The 23,696-nt window shown below is 36.0% G+C and overlaps 1 protein-coding gene across 3 annotated transcripts in view; it reads right to left on the bottom strand.

The window, feature by feature from the left end:
- The window catches only part of LOC110462601 (uncharacterized threonine-rich GPI-anchored glycoprotein PJ4664.02-like), a 74,141-nt gene that overhangs the window by 24,669 nt on the left and 25,776 nt on the right, over window positions 1-23,696 (bottom strand). For all 3 annotated transcript variants that reach the window (XM_021516621.1, XM_021516622.1, XM_021516623.1), the window contains exon 2: window positions 1,148-2,194. In XM_021516621.1, coding sequence (XP_021372296.1) covers window positions 1,148-2,194 — 1,047 coding nt within the window. The remainder of the gene's footprint in view (window positions 1-1,147; window positions 2,195-23,696) is intronic.

Here is a 23,696-nt window from a genome sequence, read left to right as displayed (position 1 = left end):
AAAAAATATCCGTCAAACAAATCTTTCTTCATATTTTCACTGATGTTATCGATACTGAGTTTAATTTGTTTTGTCTTGATTTTTTTTTGAAATGTATATGGTCATAGGATTTCCGTAACAATGTCATGCGTTACTCAGTTATCCCGTCTTTGCGTATTGCAGAGTTATCTTCTCTTGGGAGCAGGGATTGATTGTTACGTCACTTGTTTGTGAGAGTAACGTCATCAATTTTTGAGAAAACGACGTAATTTTCACACACAAACCAATGACGTAACAATCAATACCTCCTCCAAAGAGAAGATAACTCTGCAATACGCAAAGACGGAATAGAAAGGGGGATAACTCTATCGGGTATGGAAGCAATCACGTAAAACATTAATATCATAAGCAAAGTAAGATGAGTCATTGTGTATATAGACAATGCAAAACAAACACTTTGAAGATCACAAAGGTTATTGTTAAATCGTGTTGATAAATTAAAAGGCAAGCATGACTAACATAAAAGAGAATTACGTGGCTAGCATTTATTAACTTGTATTTTTGTTTTTGTTTTCTTAGTTCGTTAATTAATTGTTTATATATGAATATGATATGCAAAACAACCACAAATGTTAGAGTAATATACCATATCCACTGCATGACACTGTATATATATATCATCAGGGTTTGGCATTATTTTTATTTGCTAGTCCTACGTTAATGTAACTAGTCCGCCCAAAATCTCCCTACGAAAACATTTCAGGCACTAAACAAAGATATGGTGTAATTATCATGCAATGCATCTGTATTTTAAACAGTTTTCACAAAATGGAATATAATATATCAAATATTATCTTTTTTGCAAATCTAAAGGACTAGTTCGGTTAGGTGGTTCACTAGTCCTTGCTGAAATAGACTAGAGAACTAGTACTAGTGTCAAACCCTGAATTATTTTTCTTTGACAGGAAGAGTACAATGTGGATATATTTATATTGTATTGTTAATAATTACATCTACATTGTATTACACCATACAGTCAATAAATAGACAGAATCAATTAAGTCAACCAAAATGCAAAACTTTTCACTGCAATAATGTAAAATTATAAAACGTGCATACAACCAAATATTACAAGGAGACGGAAGAAAATTTGTAAACAAATAATTACCTGTAACCATGGTAGCAATTGGTGATGTCATTTCCGTCGAAGACAATACTGGCGGAAGTGTATTTGTTGGAACAGATGATTCTGCTGGCAACAGGCTGCTGGATGGTGCTGAAGCGCGTACACTAGATGACATTGTTGGTGCAGGGGAACTCGTTTGAATTGGTCCAGCAACACTAGATGACGTCATTGGTTTAACAGATGACGACAACAGTGAATGCGTGACGCTTGACGACATCATAGATGAAGACAACATAGACTGCATAGCCGAAGCAATATCTGATGATGGTTTAGCTACATCAGATGATGTCGGTTGCTGAGTGGAACTTGTTGGCATAATTGATGTAGCAGAACTCGATTGGGCTGATGCAGCAACTCCGGATGACGTCACTGAATTCAATGATGACGACATCGATGAATGTGTTACGCTTGATGACGCCACAGTTCTGGAGGAGGATGTGGAGAGTGCAGGCGTTGGTACATTTGACGATGTTTCAGAAGGCGCAATACTTGAAGACATCGACTGACTTATACTTGTCATTTGAGAGCTAGAGGCGTGAACCATTTCTGAAGAACTGGATGACTGTGTCACGCTTACACTCGAGGACATGTCTCTTGCTTGTGAACTTGATGACTGAACTGGTGTGCTCGATGGTTGTTGATCCATTTGTGAACCTGAAGATTGAACACCAGATGGTGTTGAGGACTGTGACGTACTAGACGATTGGGTGGTCTGAGAATTTGAATTCTGGACCGACTGTTGTGCACTAAGTGACTGTGTTGTTTGTTGTGAGCTAAACGTAACAACAGATGTTGCACTTGAATGATCAAAGTTCGATGAACTGTAAGACCCTTGTGACGTCACTGAGGTACTTGTTTCCGCCATTGTTGACGACGATACCGAGGATGGCTTGATGATATTTGATGACGTCGACACAGGTGTCGTCACTATCACCGATGTCGTCATCGATGACATCACAGAAGAGTCACTTGACGACTGAAGTGACGCCGTACTAGTCATTGTCCCAGTCGTATCGTTCATTGATTGAGCTGAAAGAATACAAAAAAATACACATATAAGGTATTGGACAAAGAATAATTATCAAGTGTTGATGATGCATGGTACAATGTATTAAATGACGTAAGTTCATAGCGGTAACCTAGCAACTGTTACTATAGATACTCTCATCCAACAAGGTCGTTATAATAAATAACATGCATTGCAAACTGAGTTTGAGAATACCGCTGTTCTGCATGTAGATAAGCTTTCAGTTAACTTCAGTGTGCCTTTGTGTTATTATTGCCCATTTTTATTGCATAGGCTTGCATATAAACTGCTCTGCCATTTTTAGTGCTTGCTTACTTTTATGTGTGCTTTCTCTATTGTTAGTTTGCTTGAATGATTTTGCTTTTATGTTGTTGTATAATTATGCTTGTATGTATTCGGTTAAAAGCTCATTAGAGCTTATGTTTGTAGTTTGTAACTATCTCGAATTTAAATAAAACTTTCATATATATTCATATAAACTTAAATTCCACCTCGACCTACATCATCCCCCACCCCACCCCATCACCACCATTCATCCGTGCAACCAGCTTGACAATCTGATTTGTTGACCACTGTTTATAATATATTTGTTGACCACTGTTTATAATATATTTGTTGACCACTGTTTATAATATAAGTTCACTAATGGAATTTACTTTCGGTAAGCCTTGAGTAGTTAAGTTTGGTGAGCGCTCTTCTTGTTGTTTGCAAGCTTTTCAAACAGTTGTAAAAAGGACAATACAACTTCTTTTCTTGGAACAGCTAGACGTAAACTGTCAACCGGGAGGCATTTATTATTAACATCGATGCTGATTTGTCAATATTAAAACTGATGAGTGATAAGTAGGCGCAGACAAAAAAAACATAACTATGAATAGAAACAGTAGAACTCTTTTAACATATGAGATACAAAAACAACTCTGTCCATATAGCAACACCCCCCGTAGCAACATACCAAAATGTCGGCCGCGTGATGTTTATAGTTAACGGGTCACATGTCAATCCATCAAAATCAGACAGATATTGAGTGGTCAGTTCAGGTCAAAGTAATTGCTAAGTAGTGTCCGAAGGCGTTTTACTTATATCTTGACCGCAGTTCATGTAGTGTTTTGGCTGGAGTATTGTTTGCGGCAGAACATCTATACCGGTATGTTTGGAACCAAATGTGCAAGTCATCGTTATTGTGTTTGTGTGTGTGAGAATTTGGCATCTGAATTGATGAGGAAATAAACAAAATCAAGAATAGAAGTGATTTCAACAGCAAAATTGTTAATTTTGAAAAATTTAATCAATGAAAATAACTTTTTTCTCTCATAAAGTTTCAGCAACGTTATATGAGCTAGCTGTGTGGCGTTTTGCTCATGATGGAAAAGGGTTGAATAAGCTTAGTCAACGATGGATCAATGATCTGAACATCAGGTTCGTATTCTTTGTTTAAAGTGAGAATTGGCTAACCTGTTTTATACCTAGGATTTATTTGTTCATAATTCTGAGGTTGTTAAAAAAGTATAACAGCCAAAGAATATGAGGGGGAAATTCTGCTTTATCGGTAACAAAAAAGCCGTTCCAGCAATGCAGTTTACTTGCTCTAGGTTAAGCAACATGAAGCGTTGCCATTGGCTGCATGGGAGCACGTGGTCTTGTAGTATCGACATTTTTGAATGATAATTGATATAAGTTAACGAGCAGTCGATTTTTGGGAACAAGGGATTGCTTGTTTAATAACCAGGCGTGACAAAATCCATGCGGACATTTGTAGCCGACAGTTAGTCTGTTTGTCGGTCATCATGACGTGTCACGTGATCTATTAACCGGCGGTGAGGAACAGAGGGTACATATTTCTCGGCAATATAACTGGCAGAGATGTCGTAATATAATCATAAATTTGACAACTACACCTGTTTATGGCCAGTAGTAATCACGTGTTTAGTGATCATTATGGGATATATATCAACACACAATTGACTATTAGGGAATGTAACTACCTGAGTTTTTTAATAAAAAAGACTGAATAATTGCTTTTCGGAAGTATAAATTTGCTTGAGGTGGTTTTGAAATGAAAAAGTTATGTTTTTCATATATCATATTAGGAACTTTTATTTGATAATCCTTATCATGATAAATTATGCAAGAAATCGGTAGGTAAATTAGCTAACTACGCTAAAGATACGTACAAAGGAAGCCGATAAACACGACCTGGACATGCAACGGAAAGGACGCTTTGGTTGCTATAGTTACTTTTTATGGTTACCAACTTGACACAGGGACCGGACACACCGATGTTATCAATAGTTATTAATACAGTGTGCATGTAGGTTTAATGTTATTTCGTAGTCCCATTGTTTTACAAGACTTTCGTTAGACTATCGACAGGTGTTTACGTATATAGTGGTAAGTTTTCTGTACCACACTGTAGCCAGAAAAGTAATCGCAACATCTCGGCTAATTCCGTCAAGACTCGGTCGAATGTCAGAGAAACAGAAAATAGTAATCACTTCAGTATCTACTTTAAATTCCTACACCTGTTACTACAAGTTTACACACGTGGCATTTGATTGACAGTTTAACCTCCTCATTAATGTCACGGTTTCAATCCATTAATTACTATCAATCAGACTTTTTTCCCGAACCAAATACTGTAAATATAAACTGGAAGCTGCTTTTTACCGGCATGGTCATATATAGCTTTGATTCTTCGGAGTAATATATGAATTATATAGGTTTTTTCCTCAACGGCAGCTACATGTATATTTTGACGCGTTGAGAGAAAGATGCATGTATGCTACGAAGTCAAAGCATTTAACCAGTTACGGTAAATCCTATAGTTGCACATTATTATGAAATTTTAAAAATCAAAGCACGAACAAATAAACGCTAACGTAACTAGTATAGAAAACGAAAGTAGAGGATCGTCTGTTCGTCTATAGTGACAGGTGTCGGCTATCGCAGGGAGCGTGTATGATTAATAAGTGTGATGTTCATAAAAATGGTAGCTCACCTGAAACCCTAATTAAGTACACCTGTCACCTGCAATCTCAGTCGCTAACTAGCTTCGTCTGTGTCTAGCCAAGTAAGTATATGTTATATGCAATGTAGACGTATAAAACTGCTTATTTTATCTGTCTTACGGAACTGTGTCCCACATATTGCTGAAATCGTTTTCAGAAAATTATTCAGTTATCAAAATTATTTAATTTTAGTGTGCATTAAGTCTTGTTTTAAATATGTAACACATTGTCCAACTATGTCATTTCAAATGTACTTTAAATCATGAAAAACACATTAATGCAGTTTTTTTTACAAGTAGAGTGAATGCTATTCTAATCGTTCTTTTCCCATAAACGACTTATTTTACTGGGTCATAAGAACATTTTAGTACGTTTCGGGGACACTTATATTCTGGCCAACAAGAAAAAAATTGTTGTAAAATAAATCATTCTTGTTGTTCGGTGTGGAAGCACACATTCATATACTTACTGCATTTATAACAGCTTGTGTATCATAATATACGTATTTGAAATGTTTACCCAGACTCTCTTTCATACAAATAGTTATTATACAAAAGCAAGGTTGACCTTCCCTTCCTCTTACATATATATATACATTCTGAAATGTTTTCACAAAACACAAACAATTACACCTAACCGATATAATGCCATACAGCGTGTACATAAGAATTTTGCAATCCTAACAGGCAATCTTCGTTTTTGCCACACCTCTTTGAAGCCAAACAAACGTTTTAATGGAGCAGACAAACAAGTTTTTTTAAACAACAATAGAGTTTAAAATGCCATAATAAATCCCAAAAACCTCAAGCTGTGTGAGTCTATTACGTTACGACCCACCTAGCTACCCGAACCTGAATAGTAATGCGTAATTAATGTAACCTGATAAATCCTACCGTTGCTGTTAGGAGGTTTTTAATCAATTGAAAATCGACGACGTGAATCTGATTGAAAGGCGAGTATCGTTTGATAATGTCGTTCCTACAACCCCCTTTAACCGATTTCGAGGTGGGGTCTTCCATTTAATAGTATAGTTCTGTTTGATATTTACAAAGATTACCCGAATTATACGGAGCTTTTTCATGAATGAAAGCACACAGGTTTAAACAGGCCGACCGCAACGTTTTTATACAATACGGGAAATGGGTGTAGCGACCGAAATCAAAATACCGGTTTCTTCAACTGTTAAAACAGCATTAAAAATATAATTAATAGAATACATGTACGAGGGTGTCTATTTCTTTAAAACACGTCATACATTTTATTGCTATATAGTTTGTGAATTAAGTCACGAATAGCCTTAAAAATATATAGATATTTTGATTTAAATTTAGAAATTTAGACTCAATATTATGTATGCAAAGACACGTGTAGAGGTTTGTGTCACGGTATAACGGATGAATATCCATTCTGATTGGTTGGTTTTTGACAATGTGTGTTTGTATAAAACACTAAAATGGTAACATTTAATCTTTTTTTACCTTTTTTTTTTTTTTTTTCTTAATATCAGGGCGTCATTCCAACGGTAAATATTTAAATTATCGTTGCCCATACAACCGAAAATAATCGGTCGTGAAGCGTCGGTAAACGCCACTCAAACAAACAGCTGAAAGAATTATACAGAATATTTTTCTATGCAATAAAACCATGAAACTAAGCATTTCAGATTTTTGACGCAAAACAAAAAAATGTGTTTTGATTTAATTTTCAGACATATCCCCACAGCCAGCACTAGTACACGTGGACAAGCACCTTTATCACATTGACAAGATAAATCTCGTATACTGTCATTAAAACTGACTAAATATGAATACTCGGGCATGTAAATCCAAGTAGTAGTATTTTAGGACAAAAAAAACCCCTATATTTTCTTGTAAAGCTCTTAGTGCCTATACAATGCAGCTGAACACTTTTCGCTAACTTTACTGAAACAAGCACTGGTAAAATTTGAAACGCTGTTTCTCTGTCTCCAACCTTTGTAAAATGTTTTGTAAAATGACGTTTTGCCTGTATACCTACACTAACTTGGGTAGTCACTGTCATTAACGGAAACATGACAGTTTAACCACCTATAATGAGTCTACTGGGAGATATTCGCTATAATATAATTTTTCGCCCTCCGTCAAAAGTTTAATAATGATACATGTACAAAGTTTACAATACGCAGTATTTCCAGTGTGAAGGCACAAAACATTCTGTGAGATTTCGTAAAATATATTGAAATGCTGAATTAAGGGTGTATGCTACCTTATAATGTCCTTTCTAAGAAAGGTTAATTGGAGTAGGATATAACTGTAGAAATTATATAGATGGGCGTGGTCAAACAGGAAAATGTTGATACGGTATACGTAAGTTATCAAACAATCATTGATTGATAAGTTCTGAGAAATTCAAACTTTTCCTTATTCCTTTAATCATCAAAAGATAGCATTTTTTTGTATTTTTTTCATCAAATACAAACACATAATGTTCATTATGTAATCAGTGTATTCATATGAAAACTATTTGAAACTACCAGGAAGGATACCCCTAACAGTTAAACACCCCATTATTCCAGTAGGTAGACGTTGATTATAAACACCAAGTCGTCTGGGAAAGTAGCCCGAACCTGATTAGGTACAATTACAGCATTTTATTTCTCGAAATGAATCGTATTGTGTATCAGAGACGTACAAAGCGCTCCCCGTACGATACACACGTAATTACAGTGCACGAGGAGGTGGAAACCCGTTTCTGACAGGGACGTATTGAAAAACCTCTCTAACAGTGGCACATTGTGTTCCCGTTTGACAAAGGGACCCCTGACCACTGTCCCACTCATCCGTAATGAGTCACAGACAGTCTCGTTTCCTTAATCTAATGTACCGGTTCCCTACACAGGGACCCGCGAATCTGTTACATTAGGTAGGCCTATGTTAATCGGGAACCGTCGGCATTTTCCGTAAACAAGAAAGTATTTTCTCGTTTACGGAAAGTACCGACGGTTCCCGCTTGACATACCTAATGTAACAGATTCGCATGGGTATGTTTGAACCTACCATGATGTATAGACGTATAAACGGTCGGAAGGACGCTTGTTACTTATGTAAATATGTGTATGCCTCTGTCATTGATGGTAGTGTCGGTGGCATGTTTACCATGTGTTGATCTACACCGTTACACGTCTGATATTTCTATCTTTACACCAGAATAGGGTCCAGATATACCTTCTGTAACAAATGCACGCGTCCCTGTGGTTCTGTAAATATGTTCCCCGTCCAACTCATTCCGCCATGAAGGTTGAAACGACAACAAGACATGTCGGGAACCTTTGTTCCCTGGGTTTTCGTCGCTAGATAGTGATATTTATTAAATTCATTAATACAGGGTCTATAGAAAGAGTTTGGCTCTATATATTTGTGGTGTAAAGACCTCGTCAAATATATGGTCACATGAAGACGGGTGCTAAGGAAGACAGAGGAAGATGTATATCCTAATTAAGTGTTGTAATGGGAGGCAGCAGAAACATTTTGACTTCTTCAACGTCCCCCAAAGCAGACGACACGGTGACATATTCGTTTATGCGGAACAACCGGTTTGTCTGTTTTTAAATGAAACATTTTCGGGTATAAACCCTGGCGGACCTGAAAATGTTCATGCAGGCCTTGCAAGACTTTGTCAAGGCTCGCCTAAAAGCAGCATCAGATAACTAGGACTAACCTTATTGCATAAATGAACAAATCTGGTTCAAATGGTTCAACCTTTTGGATCGCGATAAAAGAAGGCGGTCTAGATTCTGCACGAGACCCCAAGTTAGTTGTCATACGACGATACAACTGGACTATTCTTTTCCCGAATCTGAAGGAAATATTTTTCAAAATAGCATAATGTCTGTCATCAGTATAAAACGAATCGTATCGTCTTTTCATCGTATGTCTTCTTTAAAAAAAAAAATCGAAAGAAAATAAATCTATGGTTCCCCCGTGTAAACCACTATTCCTAACCCAGTTTATTCTACCTACATTAATTCGGGAGTGACCTATTTACCCGCTAACATTCCTCTTGAATATTTTTATGAATGGAATATTTCAATAACGGTTCTGAGACCACGCTGACACGACTTCGCACAAAAGAAACGACGAGTATTTATTTAAATAATATCATTTTGTACAGGTATACAAAGAAGTGGGACATTAACAATACAAGGATAGATGAATACACACCTGTCAGTTAAGACGAAATAACTGTGAATAATTACAGGTACTCGCCATTGATACGTATTTGACGTTTGCCTTAACAAATATTTGAGAAGGGAACCATTTTCAAAATGATTTGTCAACTTTTCCTCATAATATAACCTTAAAAAAAATCTCAAATCTGATTTTTTTAAAATACTGCTCGGAATTTTTATTAGGATTCCCTCTTTATGCGTTATCAATATTACCTGGGATACAGATATAAATCGTATTGTTTCTTGAAATATTTTAAACTGGAATTAGGATTCTTCTTCCGTAAGAAACTAATCCGGTTGCCGGCTATCCCCCACTTATGCTTCATGCAAAGGGTTAGCGACCCCTTGATTCCCTTGAAATACATCAAAGACTTTTTCGAACCGTTAGAAATTTTTACGCTTTTGATATTTTATTTTAAGTTGCCTTTTAATTTTTTTAAAGTACACACGAATAATTGGATTTCAAAGACGTTTGTCAACGGTAATCGTGTGCAACGTCTTACACGAATAAACACGTCCTAATATTAAACTCGTGTCTTGTCATGCATTGCCACGAACACATGAAATTTTTCCTGAAAACTCATATGCAGTTAATATTTATACATTACTTCCTTAGTTTCGTAAATGTTGGTCTTTATCCAAATTTAACTCCAAAAGACAGGAAATACGAAGCACATATTCAATAGGTTTTAATTGTTTATTTGTATTTCATTTTTTTTTTCGTTTGATACATTTTACACTTTATTGGCCAATTAACAAAATCGATTTCCCGATCAGATCACCTGCCCAACCCCATGCAGGCCTATCTCCGGGTATTCCGGTTTCAATTTCCTACCTCATTAAGATCCCCGCATTTACGCGAACAATTGTGATTAATATAAATTTATAAAACAGGTTTCATAATGGTTGTAAAATAGATAATTTTAATTTGACTCAATACATCAGATGCATCAGGACTCTTTTCCGTCACTCCTGGAATTTCCCAACCCATTGTGGCGTCTGGTGCAAGGATAGATCCAACGAAACTATTGCCACAGGCCCCTAGACTATTATACAACTTTTCTCTTCTATCCTTTCGCTTTCTTTTCTTCCGTTGAAATTCAATTGCTCGCCGACTATATCGCTATTTCATCTTATAATTGCCTTAAATTACATTGTTGTGCTGATGGGCCGTGAAACCATTGAAAAGGGAAACATTTTGCAGGGATCCTTCCATTCTCGAAATCCAAGGTATCCGTACTTGCTACACATATCCTCTCTGCTGTGTATCGAGAGCGCAGCCGTAATATTCTGAGGATGGTGTCACACGTTAGTCGCCTCACACAAGATAAATATGGACAATTCCATTGTCTCCGAGCCCACATGGACACAGAGAGATTACTATTCGATGAAAATGTATATGGTCAAGTGTTTAACCCTGGTACTCCCCTTATATATTGAGCTACGTTTCAGCATTCGGATATTGCTCGCATCAAGTAGATAAAACACAGCGCTCTCCCAAATACATCTTCGAAATTTCTGGGGCAACGCTCACTTACGTTTGAACGTAATTAAGATGCCATAGCTCTGGTATATCGAGATTGTCCACATATTAACAGCAGCAAACATTGATAAATCAATGAATTTTAATAATATACACTTAAACCAACCGGCTTTCGTTTTCAGCTGTAATTTTGATTACACAGTAATAATATCTTATATCATAAAATGTCACGTGATTTTTTCATGGAGTTTGAAATATTTATCCTACAATGTAAACTTACCAGAACATGTTGTACGACCAGGACTGAAAAGGGAAGTAATAAGGCCGACATGTTGTTAAACCAGTGTTAAACTTTGACGTATTAATGAATTGATAGAATTAAAAACGAACAATACAAGATCTCCCAATTAACATTACATTGTTAAAGTACTCGTTCTTCCTTGTTTCATTCAACAGTAACAACGAAAACCATCAGAACTGCCATGACAGGTGTCACTACAATTTGTATTTCACAGAATGTCCGCCCTAACCTGATACGTGTTTACATTGATCATTGGAGTTTGGGAGGGGGGCTTGAGGATACATTTCGTAAGCAGAGCTCCAAGACCGTTTTCGTCTCACTTTATTCTTCTCTTCAACAACCCAGTCCAATCCCAACGCACACCCCAACCTAATCACACAGTGTACGCAACCCATTCGGGACCGTCGATACTTTACTTATTTTCTCGCCGACGGTTCCCGGTTGAAACCCAACCCTCCTTCTCTCTCACACACATACTACGACTTTAGAAACAATGTTCTCCATTGTCTTACATATATGCATTGTGTAGGCGTTATCTTCTCTTTCCCCGTATTTCCAGTATAACTGTTGTGCAATATCTATTTAGAATATGCGTTTTCGAAATGACACTTTTCCCACGGAAAAGACTGATTTGGTACTCAGTCATTGGTCGCAAACTCACACATGCGTGTTTGAATCGGGAACGGTAAACTGCAGTATAAAGCAAATAAAACGGTTGTACAAAATCGTTTTCGTATGTCATTTACTACCTGTCTGCATTCTCTTCTTATTATTCATACAGATTCGTTGCATGTCTAATTGTTTATAACAAAGTCCATTCCTACGCCTACTAGATTGAAAGTTCTGATACGGGTATCCAGTCGCCGGCACCAATTGTATTCACCATGCCTTTACATGTTCAATTATCCGTTCATTCATACCCAAGTTCATTGTATGTTATTGTTATGCCAAACCATCATTCGATTAAAATTAATGCATTATATCTTGAGCTGCCCTTTTATAGTTTTACACAGAGCTACGCACCTTCCCGTCAACACATACCAATCAATGCAAACCAGTCAACGCATACCATTCAATGCCTACACATTCCATAGTTGTCTCCTATCCAAACCACAATTATTTCAACCCGAATTCGTTCTGTCAATTCTGAGGAGCGTTCATTCAGTTGTAAGTGTGAAGCAGGCTATTGAACAACCCACATTTTGATCGGAATTTAAATCGGTTTTCGGCTTAGACAGCCAACCGAGCAGAATAAACGGTTAATAGTAACGTAAAAATACGTCCCGGTCCGTGATTTTCAGGTCGATACTAGTATATTGACCGTATAACGGAGACAATGGACCCGGATTACTGAAGTGCGATATATATGATGTTTGCCCTTCAGGCATAACAAAAGATTTTGTATGAAGGGATATTTTACATTAGACTCAAAATATGATAAGATCTTAAAAATTCATACAAGAAGATATTTAAATGTTTGATGAATTGAAGGACTAAAAATTCTGAAATGTAGACCATTTCTAGGTCATCTTATACAAATAATTACCGGAAGAGTGAACTAACTATCCTTTCCGATATTTCTAAACCATTGTTGGTCTAGATTCCAGGCGTAATCAAAAAGATTATCATAATTTAGATTCCTTGGCCTATATAAAGAGCACGTGTACTGAAATACACATATACGTAAACACTCTAACCAAATGTGTGTAATGAACAAAATTCTAGGGCACCATAAAAATGAAATATGTGACGATTAAGCTAAGTGCTAAGATTTACGTACTTTTCCCTACATAATACTTAATAATACTTTAATCGAGATTTGCACGAGTGAATATCGACTTATAATACTGTGCATGACCCGATGGCCGCATTCTGTATTTCAAAATCAAATTTTATTTATTCTATTGCAATTCTGAAACAAGTTCTAACAACTTATATTAATCACTCTTGTTCACTCGAATGGGGGAGGGGGAAGGGAACCAGTGTATCCAGAGAAACCCCACGAGGTCGGACAGATGACACAGTTTTTTTGGGTCCGATTGGGGAATAGAACCCGGGCCATGTTGATGAAAGGCGAGTGCGCTATCCACTGCGCCAACCGACCACATCTGTACCAAGGCCTTCAAATATGTTGTGTGCCGATTTGAGTAAGAATTTATATTTGTTATTATTTAATTCCTTTGTGACGATTATTTGATTGCTGTACAACATGCATCATTATGTAGATTGTCTGAAAACATCCCATTTTCATAATCGCAAAAAACATTAAAAAAATTACCGTGGATATTATGAAGGCTCATGTACATATTTGACATAATTTCGTTGTTACGGTCATTATTAGTTTCAAAAGCTTCCAACGGGGACGTTTATCCTTTCACCACTGTAGACCATAATGGACTCATCCAGATCAATGTATGGTAGAGTCTACTAACGTTACCTAGGGGTAAACGGGTGAATCTATTCTTAAATGTTCATAGAGCACAACCAGAAAAGTGTTTATGTGTGACGTCTCGGTGATCAGTACGGTGACGTAAGTGTCTTTGTGTATTGCAGAATTATCTGCTCTTGAGAGCAGGTATTGATTGTAATGTCATTTGTTTGTGAGAGTAACGTCATCATTTTCTGAGAGAAAACGACGTAATTTTATCACAAAAACCAATGACGTAACAATCAATACCTGCTCACAAGAGAAGATAACTCTGCAATACGCAAAGACGGACACACTTCACTGGTTGTGCTCTATATGAACCTCTCGACAACACAAATCTCACCCGTTTCGGCAACCGAAACTTTGATGACCATAGTAAACAATTTAAGCAATTTTAGGCCGCTGTAGGTCAGGATCTTAGTGCTATCAAGTGGATACGTAGGCTGGTTTCGAAATTGAAGATGAAAAAGTGTGATTGCGTCTATAGCGACCACAATAGCACAAATTCTTTTTCAAAAATCTTTTTAAAGGTCTCCGAGTAAAAATCTCATCAATCAGGTTGTTTAACCTATAAAGAAATATGTACGGGGCGCTGCATAATCACAGTAAAATGGGTCTTTGTCGACTCAGCGTTTCAGCGAGTGACATTTAATAGCTTAGAAGCGCTTTGACTATGACAAATGGAACATGTCTGCCGCTTTTTATTACAATCTTTACAAATACCTTCCTGCCCCCTATATCCAGTCTGAGATTTGTTCTCACCTCGTGGAACCATGTTATTGAGCGAGGCTTTTGTTTTCTTCAACTGTTTTACAAAAATGTGAACGGAAGGTACACCGATAGTTAAAATAAAGGAAAAACTTCTGTCCAATCAATGTTGCACAAACAAAAAAGACGATAATTTTGACTGACAATTTAAAAAGACAGGACAATAAATGCATGCATGCTGCACTATCTCGTTGAGTATTCATTTAGGTTACAAGAGATACCAGATACAAGATACACGATACAAGATACAAGATACAAGAATTGTTATTTAGAGTCGTATTCCGTCTTTGCGTATTGCAGAGTTATCTTCTCTTGAGAACAGGTATTGATTATTACGACATTCGTTTGTTCGAGAAAATTGCTTTGTTTTCTTTAAAATTGATGACGTTCCTCTCACAAACCAATTACGTAATAATCAATAGCTGTTCTCAAGAGAAGATAACTCTGCAATACGCAAAGACGGAATATGTTGTAATGGGAACATTAGCTATTATTACGACAAACAAAGGTATAAAAACAGGATATATAAGACAACATGCAGAAAACAAACAGGAATATAGCAAGGTTTATACACACACGGACAAGAAAAATTAATTAAATCACAGCATGCAGTAATTAAAAACTGGGCACGCACAGAACAAAGTATATATACAAATCTAAATTAAAAGTGATGCTGCACACAAGATTCATGCCACATGCTCACAAACTAAGAAACAATGGTCCAGTATATTCATTAATGCCAATATGGCATGAGTTAAAAATTGACCGAATATACGCTAATATAGCATAAATTAAAAGATGATTTGACAAGCATTGAATAAGTCATACAATGCGTAAATAAGAGCCGTTATCAAAAAATGAAAGGAAGTAAAAGCATAGAAGCATGGTATCACAAGATATGGTAAACAGTAAGTATAGAAATGATAAAAAAAGGTTGGAAAAAACAAACAAAACTAGTAACATTGCACGCATACACAACACACACGGGGGAGCGTCCTTAAATGACCTTGGCTGTTGATAGGACGTTGAACCTTTTACAATATACATACATACGTTGTACATACGTTGACATTGCAGATATCTATGGGCGAGAAACTCTCTAAAGGTTGAAAAAATGTCAGATTTTGGTAAAGCCTCAAAATAATGTTCTTCGTTTCATTACCGCCGACATAGAGCGTCTGTAGAGTGTATTCAATGTGAAAGGGTGGAATACGGGAGAAGTTCAAACGGAATCTTCTTGCATCTTTTATTCCGGAAACCGGAAAAGCACAACCAAACATAGAAACAACATACAGAGAAAGAATACGCAAATATCAATACACAAATTGGTCAATTCTGGATATTCCAAAGAATTTTTTATTATACACATTTACAATATGAACATGTATCATCATATTTCTCGTGACGTATCGCCAAACCTTTTTATAACGCCAAAACCATACTCGAAAAAGATGTCAGTATAAGGTGGCTTCAGGGTATAAGACACAGGGTCCAGTTTACTTACGATTAACGTTGTCAACACCTCTTTAATGTACTGTCCTCGTCTTGAACTCCTTGGGGCGGAATGACATTTATAGTGACAGCCATGACAGGAACAGACAACCGCAAGGACAGAAACAGTTTGTCAGACAATTTAAGCGACGGACAAGGTATTTATTGTTAAGGCGAGGACATCTAACCACACAATATAATGACATGTGATTACAATTCCTCTCCGATAGTGTCAGCATCGTCATTTACAGCTGTTATAATTCCCTCCCTGTTAAGTGATGTTGTCACTCATTACAGCTGTTACAATTTCCTCCCTATTGATGTTGGACACGTTACTACGGCACTCCATATATATGACCTTAAATGTCAGAATAAATTTAGACCCGGAAAAAAAAGATAAATACTGTTCTACCAGCACATCGTTAGTGTTGTTCTCATGACGGCTGTTCAAATATACCCATACACTTTATTGTAGGTTTCGATATTTCCTTCCTTTGCTTATTTTGGTATTATTATGACTGTTTATTAATACAATTCCCTCCCTGGTAGTGTTAATCTCATTTTTCTGGCTATTGTTAATACTTCTCTCTAATTCTTGTAAGCAATGCGTCTGCTACCTTCCTCCCCCTGTAAGTACGTGTTGGATCATACAATATTTGCCATGCCATTACGCTCTACTCCCCCTTACTATGTAAATAAGCGGAACACTCTCGCGTGCGACAAAATCCGTAATGTTGCCTTTCGCGAAAGTTAAAAGAAAATCAAAAGAAATAGCTTGCATGTACTTGACTCCCAAAGATTCCACGTGACAATCTGATCTCAGTAAAATCCGGATATTTATCACCCCTTATCTGAAGCCTCTTTGTGTTTTAATAAGTCTCAAGCGTTGTTGTCATGGTAACGTTTTAATACATTCTGAATAGCCGTGAACTAGCCATCACGCAGATTTTAATACTATGTCGACACAGACCAGTTAGTTGCGTAATACGCTTTCAGAACCAGCCTCATTAGAATAATTATATAATCTACATATGAAGTAAACATTTTCATAATTTTTTTATTTAAGCTGTAGTAATTTTTCAGTTCGTATTTTCTCTTTAAAAAAACTAGCATGATCATTCTGAATCCCAGGACATGCATATCGATTTTGGTTTTAATAATCATGAAAATACAACTTAAGTCACATTTTACCTTAAGGACCCTCGTGCCACTGACAAAAACTAACCAAATTCCTTACCGCCACGATAAAAAAATATCCAGACTGTAAAACTAGAAGTTTCGTTTGCGATACATAAAATGCATCAATACATAAAATGACAAGTAAGCAAGATTTGAAGAATGACAATGAATCCAGATTGTAAAACTCCAAGTTTCATTCGCGACAACCAGTCCATAGAAATGACAAATAAAACAAGATTTAAAGATTGACAATAATTCAAACAGTAAAATGTGAACCACAAAAGTGTGCTGTTTTCCCAAAATGCTTAACCAAGGCACAATATTTGCCAATAAGAAACCTCACTCAATCTAATGAATACCCAAAACTGAGCTACGGTATATTTTGGACAAGATTAATTAGTCTATTTATCTCTGATAGACAAAATTGTAATCTGCACAGATTTCAATGGTTTGGAAATATATATTTTTTTATTTCTAAAAAACTATATATATCTAAACCATATATATCTAGAATTAGCGTGCTAGTCACGTGACTAAAATACCTCATCCGATTAGTTTTGAATGGCCCAATTTCGATTTAACTGTCAGTGCTCACAACACTTTACAGACGTAAACGACAATCGATGGGGAATGCTCGTGCAAACATGACTTCTGTATTAAGACATTAAATGCATCACAGAACGTCGATATTCAATCCAGGTAAAATGTAAAGGTCATTCTAGTACGACGAGACATTAAAGTCGAAATGAGGAAATCATAGGTTTCCATGGAGCGTACTGCATAGGTATTTCCCGGAAACAAACAAGGTATAACTAAAAATGAAACTAACCAATTAACACACAACATAAATTCCGGATGCACGGCTGATGGTAAATATACAGTTTTCTAGAGTATTAGAAGGTAACTTTTCACATGTTTCATCGCCTTGGTAATTTTCGCGTAAAATCATAAACGCACAAAAGTTTTCCTGTTTTCTAAACAGTTCAATATATTTTGCAAAACCCCTTTATAACGCAAAATATTGCAGTGAAAATGGTGACAGTATAACGAGGTTTGGATGTATACATATGCGTATGCACACATACCTACTAAAAGTACTTTACCGTAACCTTACAATTAAAGTAATATCATAAAAAGGCTGTTCTTTTGGTGTACATGCCTGCGTAGATAGACATAGCATTTTACATTCGAACGCGCCCAATAATGAGGTGCGTTTGATTGGCTGTAAAGAGTCAATAAAGAAAACTTCATTTCGGTCGACTGAATTATTTTTACGATGTCACATGGGTGTTCGGAAATAATTATCCCGTCTTGAGCCAACTTGTTAAAACAACTTGACCTTATACGAGGTCAAAGAGTCCAGACATTTAAAAAGCCCACGTTGAAACGTTTAATACTTAAAATACCCCGACAAACCGGTAACTACCTTACCTTAGACATTCTATCTCGGCAAGGACAGGTAAATCACCTTCACAAGTCTTTGACATTCTGACAAGACGGCAGAAAAGTTTTATTTATTTTCTACGTGATGTTTGTGAGTTTGATTCTACAAACAAGACGAGACAGTAACAGACATGTTTTACATAACAGTTTATCAACTTTCATAATCGTATACGTATTTACTGTCAACTATGAAGGACTTGCATGGGCTTATCACCAATAAAACATGAGATATGAAATGTAGTCTTCAATGGCACACGAGTAATTATGCTCCAAGCATGCTTCATACTGCAATGCTTCGTTTTATGGTTAGATAAATGTTCGCGGTTTTACACAAAAACATTTTTCGCGGGATTATTTGTTCGACGTTTTGTATATGTGATAAGGCGAGATCCTCTACCAATTGAAACATCAAATAAATTCACTCTATCTTTTTTCGCGAACATGTATCGGCCGCAAAGATAGTAAAAATTACAATTGCGCGAAAAATAGAACTTTTACAGTATCTTCATGATATCATTGAATGATTCTCCAATGATTCAAATTCATTTTGCCTCGTGGTCGTTTTCTGTTAAGTCCGATATGTATCAACTGGTCAACATATCTTGACCAGTATGTGAGTGAATCAGCGGTACAGAAAGAGATTATATCTTACACCAATGTTATCATTGAATTTGTAGGTTATATCAGACCACGGAATGGACCACCGACAAAGGTCAAGCCTCACCCAGCCAGGGAACGATGACAAAACGTGATTACTAACGATAGTTAGGTTCCTAGTTAGGTCCTTCGTCACTGGAGGTCAAATGTTACGGTCAAATGGTCAAGAATATCATTTACAAACAACTACGATGAAGCGTTATAAACTGGATTTTTGTAGATTTTTTAATACAGTAAGATTTGATATTGAAATCAAGGTTATTGAATATTCGAATAGATTTTGATGAACATCAAGATAAATATTAATGAATATTCAAATATATTATAATTAATATTTAAATAAATTTTAATCAATATTCATGTGACTGAATAGCAAGTTTAAAAGAGAAGTATAACTTTATAATGAGGTTCTCATTGATAGGAAATGGCCTTTTACGAAACACAAAACATGATTGTTTGATTATGTTTGAAATAGAAATAGGGAAAATGTCAATATTCTGTCTCTTTTCAGAGTCTCGCGACTTTTATTTAATGTCATGTAAATCACACACCTCTCTATAATTACCGTTATGAATATGTATTTTTTTTACACGAGACGACGTAAAAACCCAATCAGTTATATACAGAATTTACAACATAGACCTAAAGCATACGTCATCGTGATAAGAACACGAGATAAAGTTATGTCGGCTGAATAAAGATGAAAATAGGGCATACTTTCATTAAACAAGAACCAGAGATAAAAAGACGAAAGCTTTTATAAATGGATTCTGAAGATAAAGAGATTAAGTTTCTTTTTATCAAAGTGTTTTTCGAGTTCACTGACCGGTAGATTATGATAATTTATAAAAATATTTAAGCAACCACTTTTGTATTAGTTTGTTTACGTGTCAGTATTTTTTGTATATTAGCAATTTATACAAATATATTAAACGATATTTGACCACCAGCGTTAACAGCTAATAGGTACATTATCAAACTATGAGTAAGGGTGATAGTTAGTATAGGCTTCGGGTGTAGAGAGAGGCGTTTTCGTTCGTGAAAGATGAAATTGTGACCAAAGTGATAAATCACGTGTCAACAGGCACACAAATCAGAGAGGTCAATGATTTGCTGACTTTGGGAAAAGTGAATATTTTGCACCATTGGAATTTAACAAAACGATTATGAATTCGTTTCCAATTTTTTAGATTAAATATTGCCTTGTTTTTTTTGTCAGTCCTGATATTTGTTTCATACTTCATTGAAGTGATAACATGCTTCGGGAGCCCTTTCCAATTCCAACAAAAGTGCGTGTGCAGTTATTTATAGATCCTATCTGTTTAACATCAAACACGAAAACCCAAGCTCCTCCTAGAAACATCCACCTATGCGAGCAGACAAAATTCCGTCGCTGCTGTAATTAATACTTTGTTAAATCGCTCGTAGAAAGCCTCACGGATCTCGTTAGGATCCCATAAGGACAAGAATAGGATAAGGAGGGTGTATTAAAAGAAACCGCATCTGTGACGTAATATCCGGAAATATCCGAGCTTCTGTGTGAGTCCGGAATGCGACACCTTCGTATCAGTTTCTCCGGCGTGCCTTCGTGCAAATATTTACATACGGTGGATAATCAGTACTTGACATAAACGGTCAACCACACCAAACACTTCAAATTGTATACTTAATATTAGATATTTAAAAACAAATTTTCACTTTGTTAAGACACGTGTTTCGTTCATTTTCATTTCTTTTGCATTACTGGGATAACAGAATATTCAAGCACGTGCTTGAACGTGGGTGAAAAAGTTTAGAAAAATAGCAAAGTTTATTATTCTGCGATTAAGGTAAGCTAACAAGAACGCTATCAGCAGAACATGAAGTCACGCTAAGACAGATTAAAAGCGCAATTATCACTAAAGTTCCGATAAATATTTACATTACACCTTACAGCCAGTGATGGAAAGTGTGTTATAAGATAATCTCCTGTGATACAGCATATCCATCAGAAAATGTATATGACATACTTTTATCAATAATGAAAATAAACACTTTAGAAAATTGAAATGAATTATCGTCAACCTAACGATGCTTGGAAAAAGTGATCTCGTGTGTATTTCGTTAAACAAATATTTAACTTTAATCCTCCAATGAAAATTGGAGTCTTATTTCATTCATTTGTTATGCTTTATTTGGGAATGTTTATGTATTTCGAGAGGGTTATATTTACAGATCATATACAGCCGTCAGGTCGGTCGGTAAAAAAATCTTTGAAATTCTTACACAAGAATTTCGTAAGAGGATTGAAAGTTCAAACAGACTTAATACGCTTCAAAAGGGTAACGTATTGAAATATGTAAACAAGACAACAAATAATTTTAGGGCGTGTATTTGTATAATTTTACACTATAAATATTCAAAATATTTATGAAAAAAAAACATTTGACGAAGTTTAAAAAACAATGAGCAAGTAAGTATTTTGATAAAATGCATGAATGAAGGAAAATTTAAAATATTTTTCTGAACCCTCGAACAAACTAGTGTCCTATCGCTCAGGGATGAAATTTATCATATCTGTTTTGTCTGGTATAACGATAATGTTTGGATTGTGTTATACATATTCAGACAATATTATGGGGCGTTTTTATAAACAGATGACAATGTATTTTGTGTTTTCATGCATGCTTGTGCCATAAGCCCGATTCATACATGCATTTAACTTGTCACGCATGCTAATACCACTAACAAAGACAATATAGAGACAAAGAAAATAAAACTGAACAAGGTCCTTTTTAGGACCATTAAAGTTTTACAGTGTCAGCATTCGGACATATCAAATAACAAGAAAATGTCATTCACCGCATACGAACACGTTTCTCAAATGTTGTTCGTGCCTTTTATTCGGTGTCGGAATTACACAGGAAATTGCTCACCGAAAATTCTCGGATGTAAATCAGTTTTTACAGAGTGAGGTATTCGGACTGTATATGATTAAAATAGCATCAATCTCAGGGGCGGTAACACCTGGGAACATCAACACAATTTATGATTATCTTCTTCTTTTTTTTTTTTACTAAGGATGTGAGATTCGACTATTTATGATATTTATCAAATTTTGTAACAAACAACATTATTTCTGTGGCATTTTACGACATAAGATATATATGACTTGGCCACCTTAAGGGTTAGGCAAATCAATTAAGGATGGCATGCGCAAAAAAGGGTGTTTCAGCGATGTATGGCATTCTGGCGGCTGTTGACAAGTTGCTAATGACATGGTAAAAATTAAACGAATTAAGAACTAATTCCTAGAAACCCCGAAAGTGTGTTGACGGCAAATAACAACATTAATCACAAAACGAAAGTTTAATAGGCATATTATTTTATCAAAACACATGATTCTGCTGCCTAACCCTTTTTTCCAGTCTTTGCTGAATAAATCATTTAAATTAAGTAAAATGATAAGATTCCTGAACCCGGATTGCAGTGAGAATATTTCACTCCGTGTAATATATCTGTCAGCTTCTTCATCCCCACATCCGGGTATCCTGGAATGGTTTGGGCGTGCTTGGTATGTGGTCAGCAATAATATTTGGGCGTGTTCGATAGGCGATTCCGTAAAATCTTATGTATGCTCATGCTATCCGTGACCAACAGTTGACTGGTTTGTATTTTAGACACCATAAATTTCGGTTTTAGAGAACGATTACATTTAAACCTCATGCGCCCCCAACCACCCACCGCAACCCCTCCCCCCAAATAATCTACAGCTACAGTCGTAAATTAAAACAAGTATTTGTCCCTTTGCCAATGGAACTCGGTGTACACTGAAGTTATTTAACAATTAAGATAGCCAACAGGCAAGCGTTTAGGTCATATTGCTAGATTTTATTATTATTTTTTAAGAAAATCTTTCATTCTTCGAAATCGCGACAGACGTATATATACATACGTGTTAGTTATAACAACCATTGACAGAAATAATAAGTAACACAACACTCCGAGCAGATACATAGGTCAAGACATAATTCGTCATTAATTATGAATACTCGAATCCAATTAACTCCATATGTTATTGATGCTAAACATATATAAGGTTTCTATCTAACCGTACAGTAGACTTGCACAAGTCCATTTACTATCAATGTTTTTAACTTTCGCAGGCCTCTTCTCTACATTGAGATAACTACATTACCTATTTGTTAAGATATTTTGGAGATGGCAGAATAAAGCGACATTTGAAACCTTAAAACTTATCGCAGCGAAATTACAACTAGAAGATGACATTCACGAACAGAAAAAAGAAGGAATGACGACGAGGGTTGCATAATTTTCTGAATAATGGAAAAGAAAAAAATGAGATGCACATTATAAATGTGATATCTCACAGTGTGAACGCTTGTTATTGTAAATACGTAACGGCGATGAGTTTACATGATTAAATTCTCGAGGATAATAGTTTCTTCCTTCCCTCCCTCCTTCCTCCATTCGTACCTTCCTTCCTTTCTGCCCTTTTTACTTTTTTTAATTTCTTTTTGGTGGAGTGGGCGGAGGGGA

Source organism: Mizuhopecten yessoensis, unplaced genomic scaffold (assembly GCF_002113885.1).
Source record: "Mizuhopecten yessoensis strain PY_sf001 unplaced genomic scaffold, ASM211388v2 scaffold10811, whole genome shotgun sequence".
Classification (NCBI taxonomy): domain Eukaryota; kingdom Metazoa; phylum Mollusca; class Bivalvia; order Pectinida; family Pectinidae; genus Mizuhopecten; species Mizuhopecten yessoensis.
The sequence above is the reverse complement of the archived record's forward strand: the minus strand, read 5'-3'. Positions and strand labels throughout refer to the sequence as shown.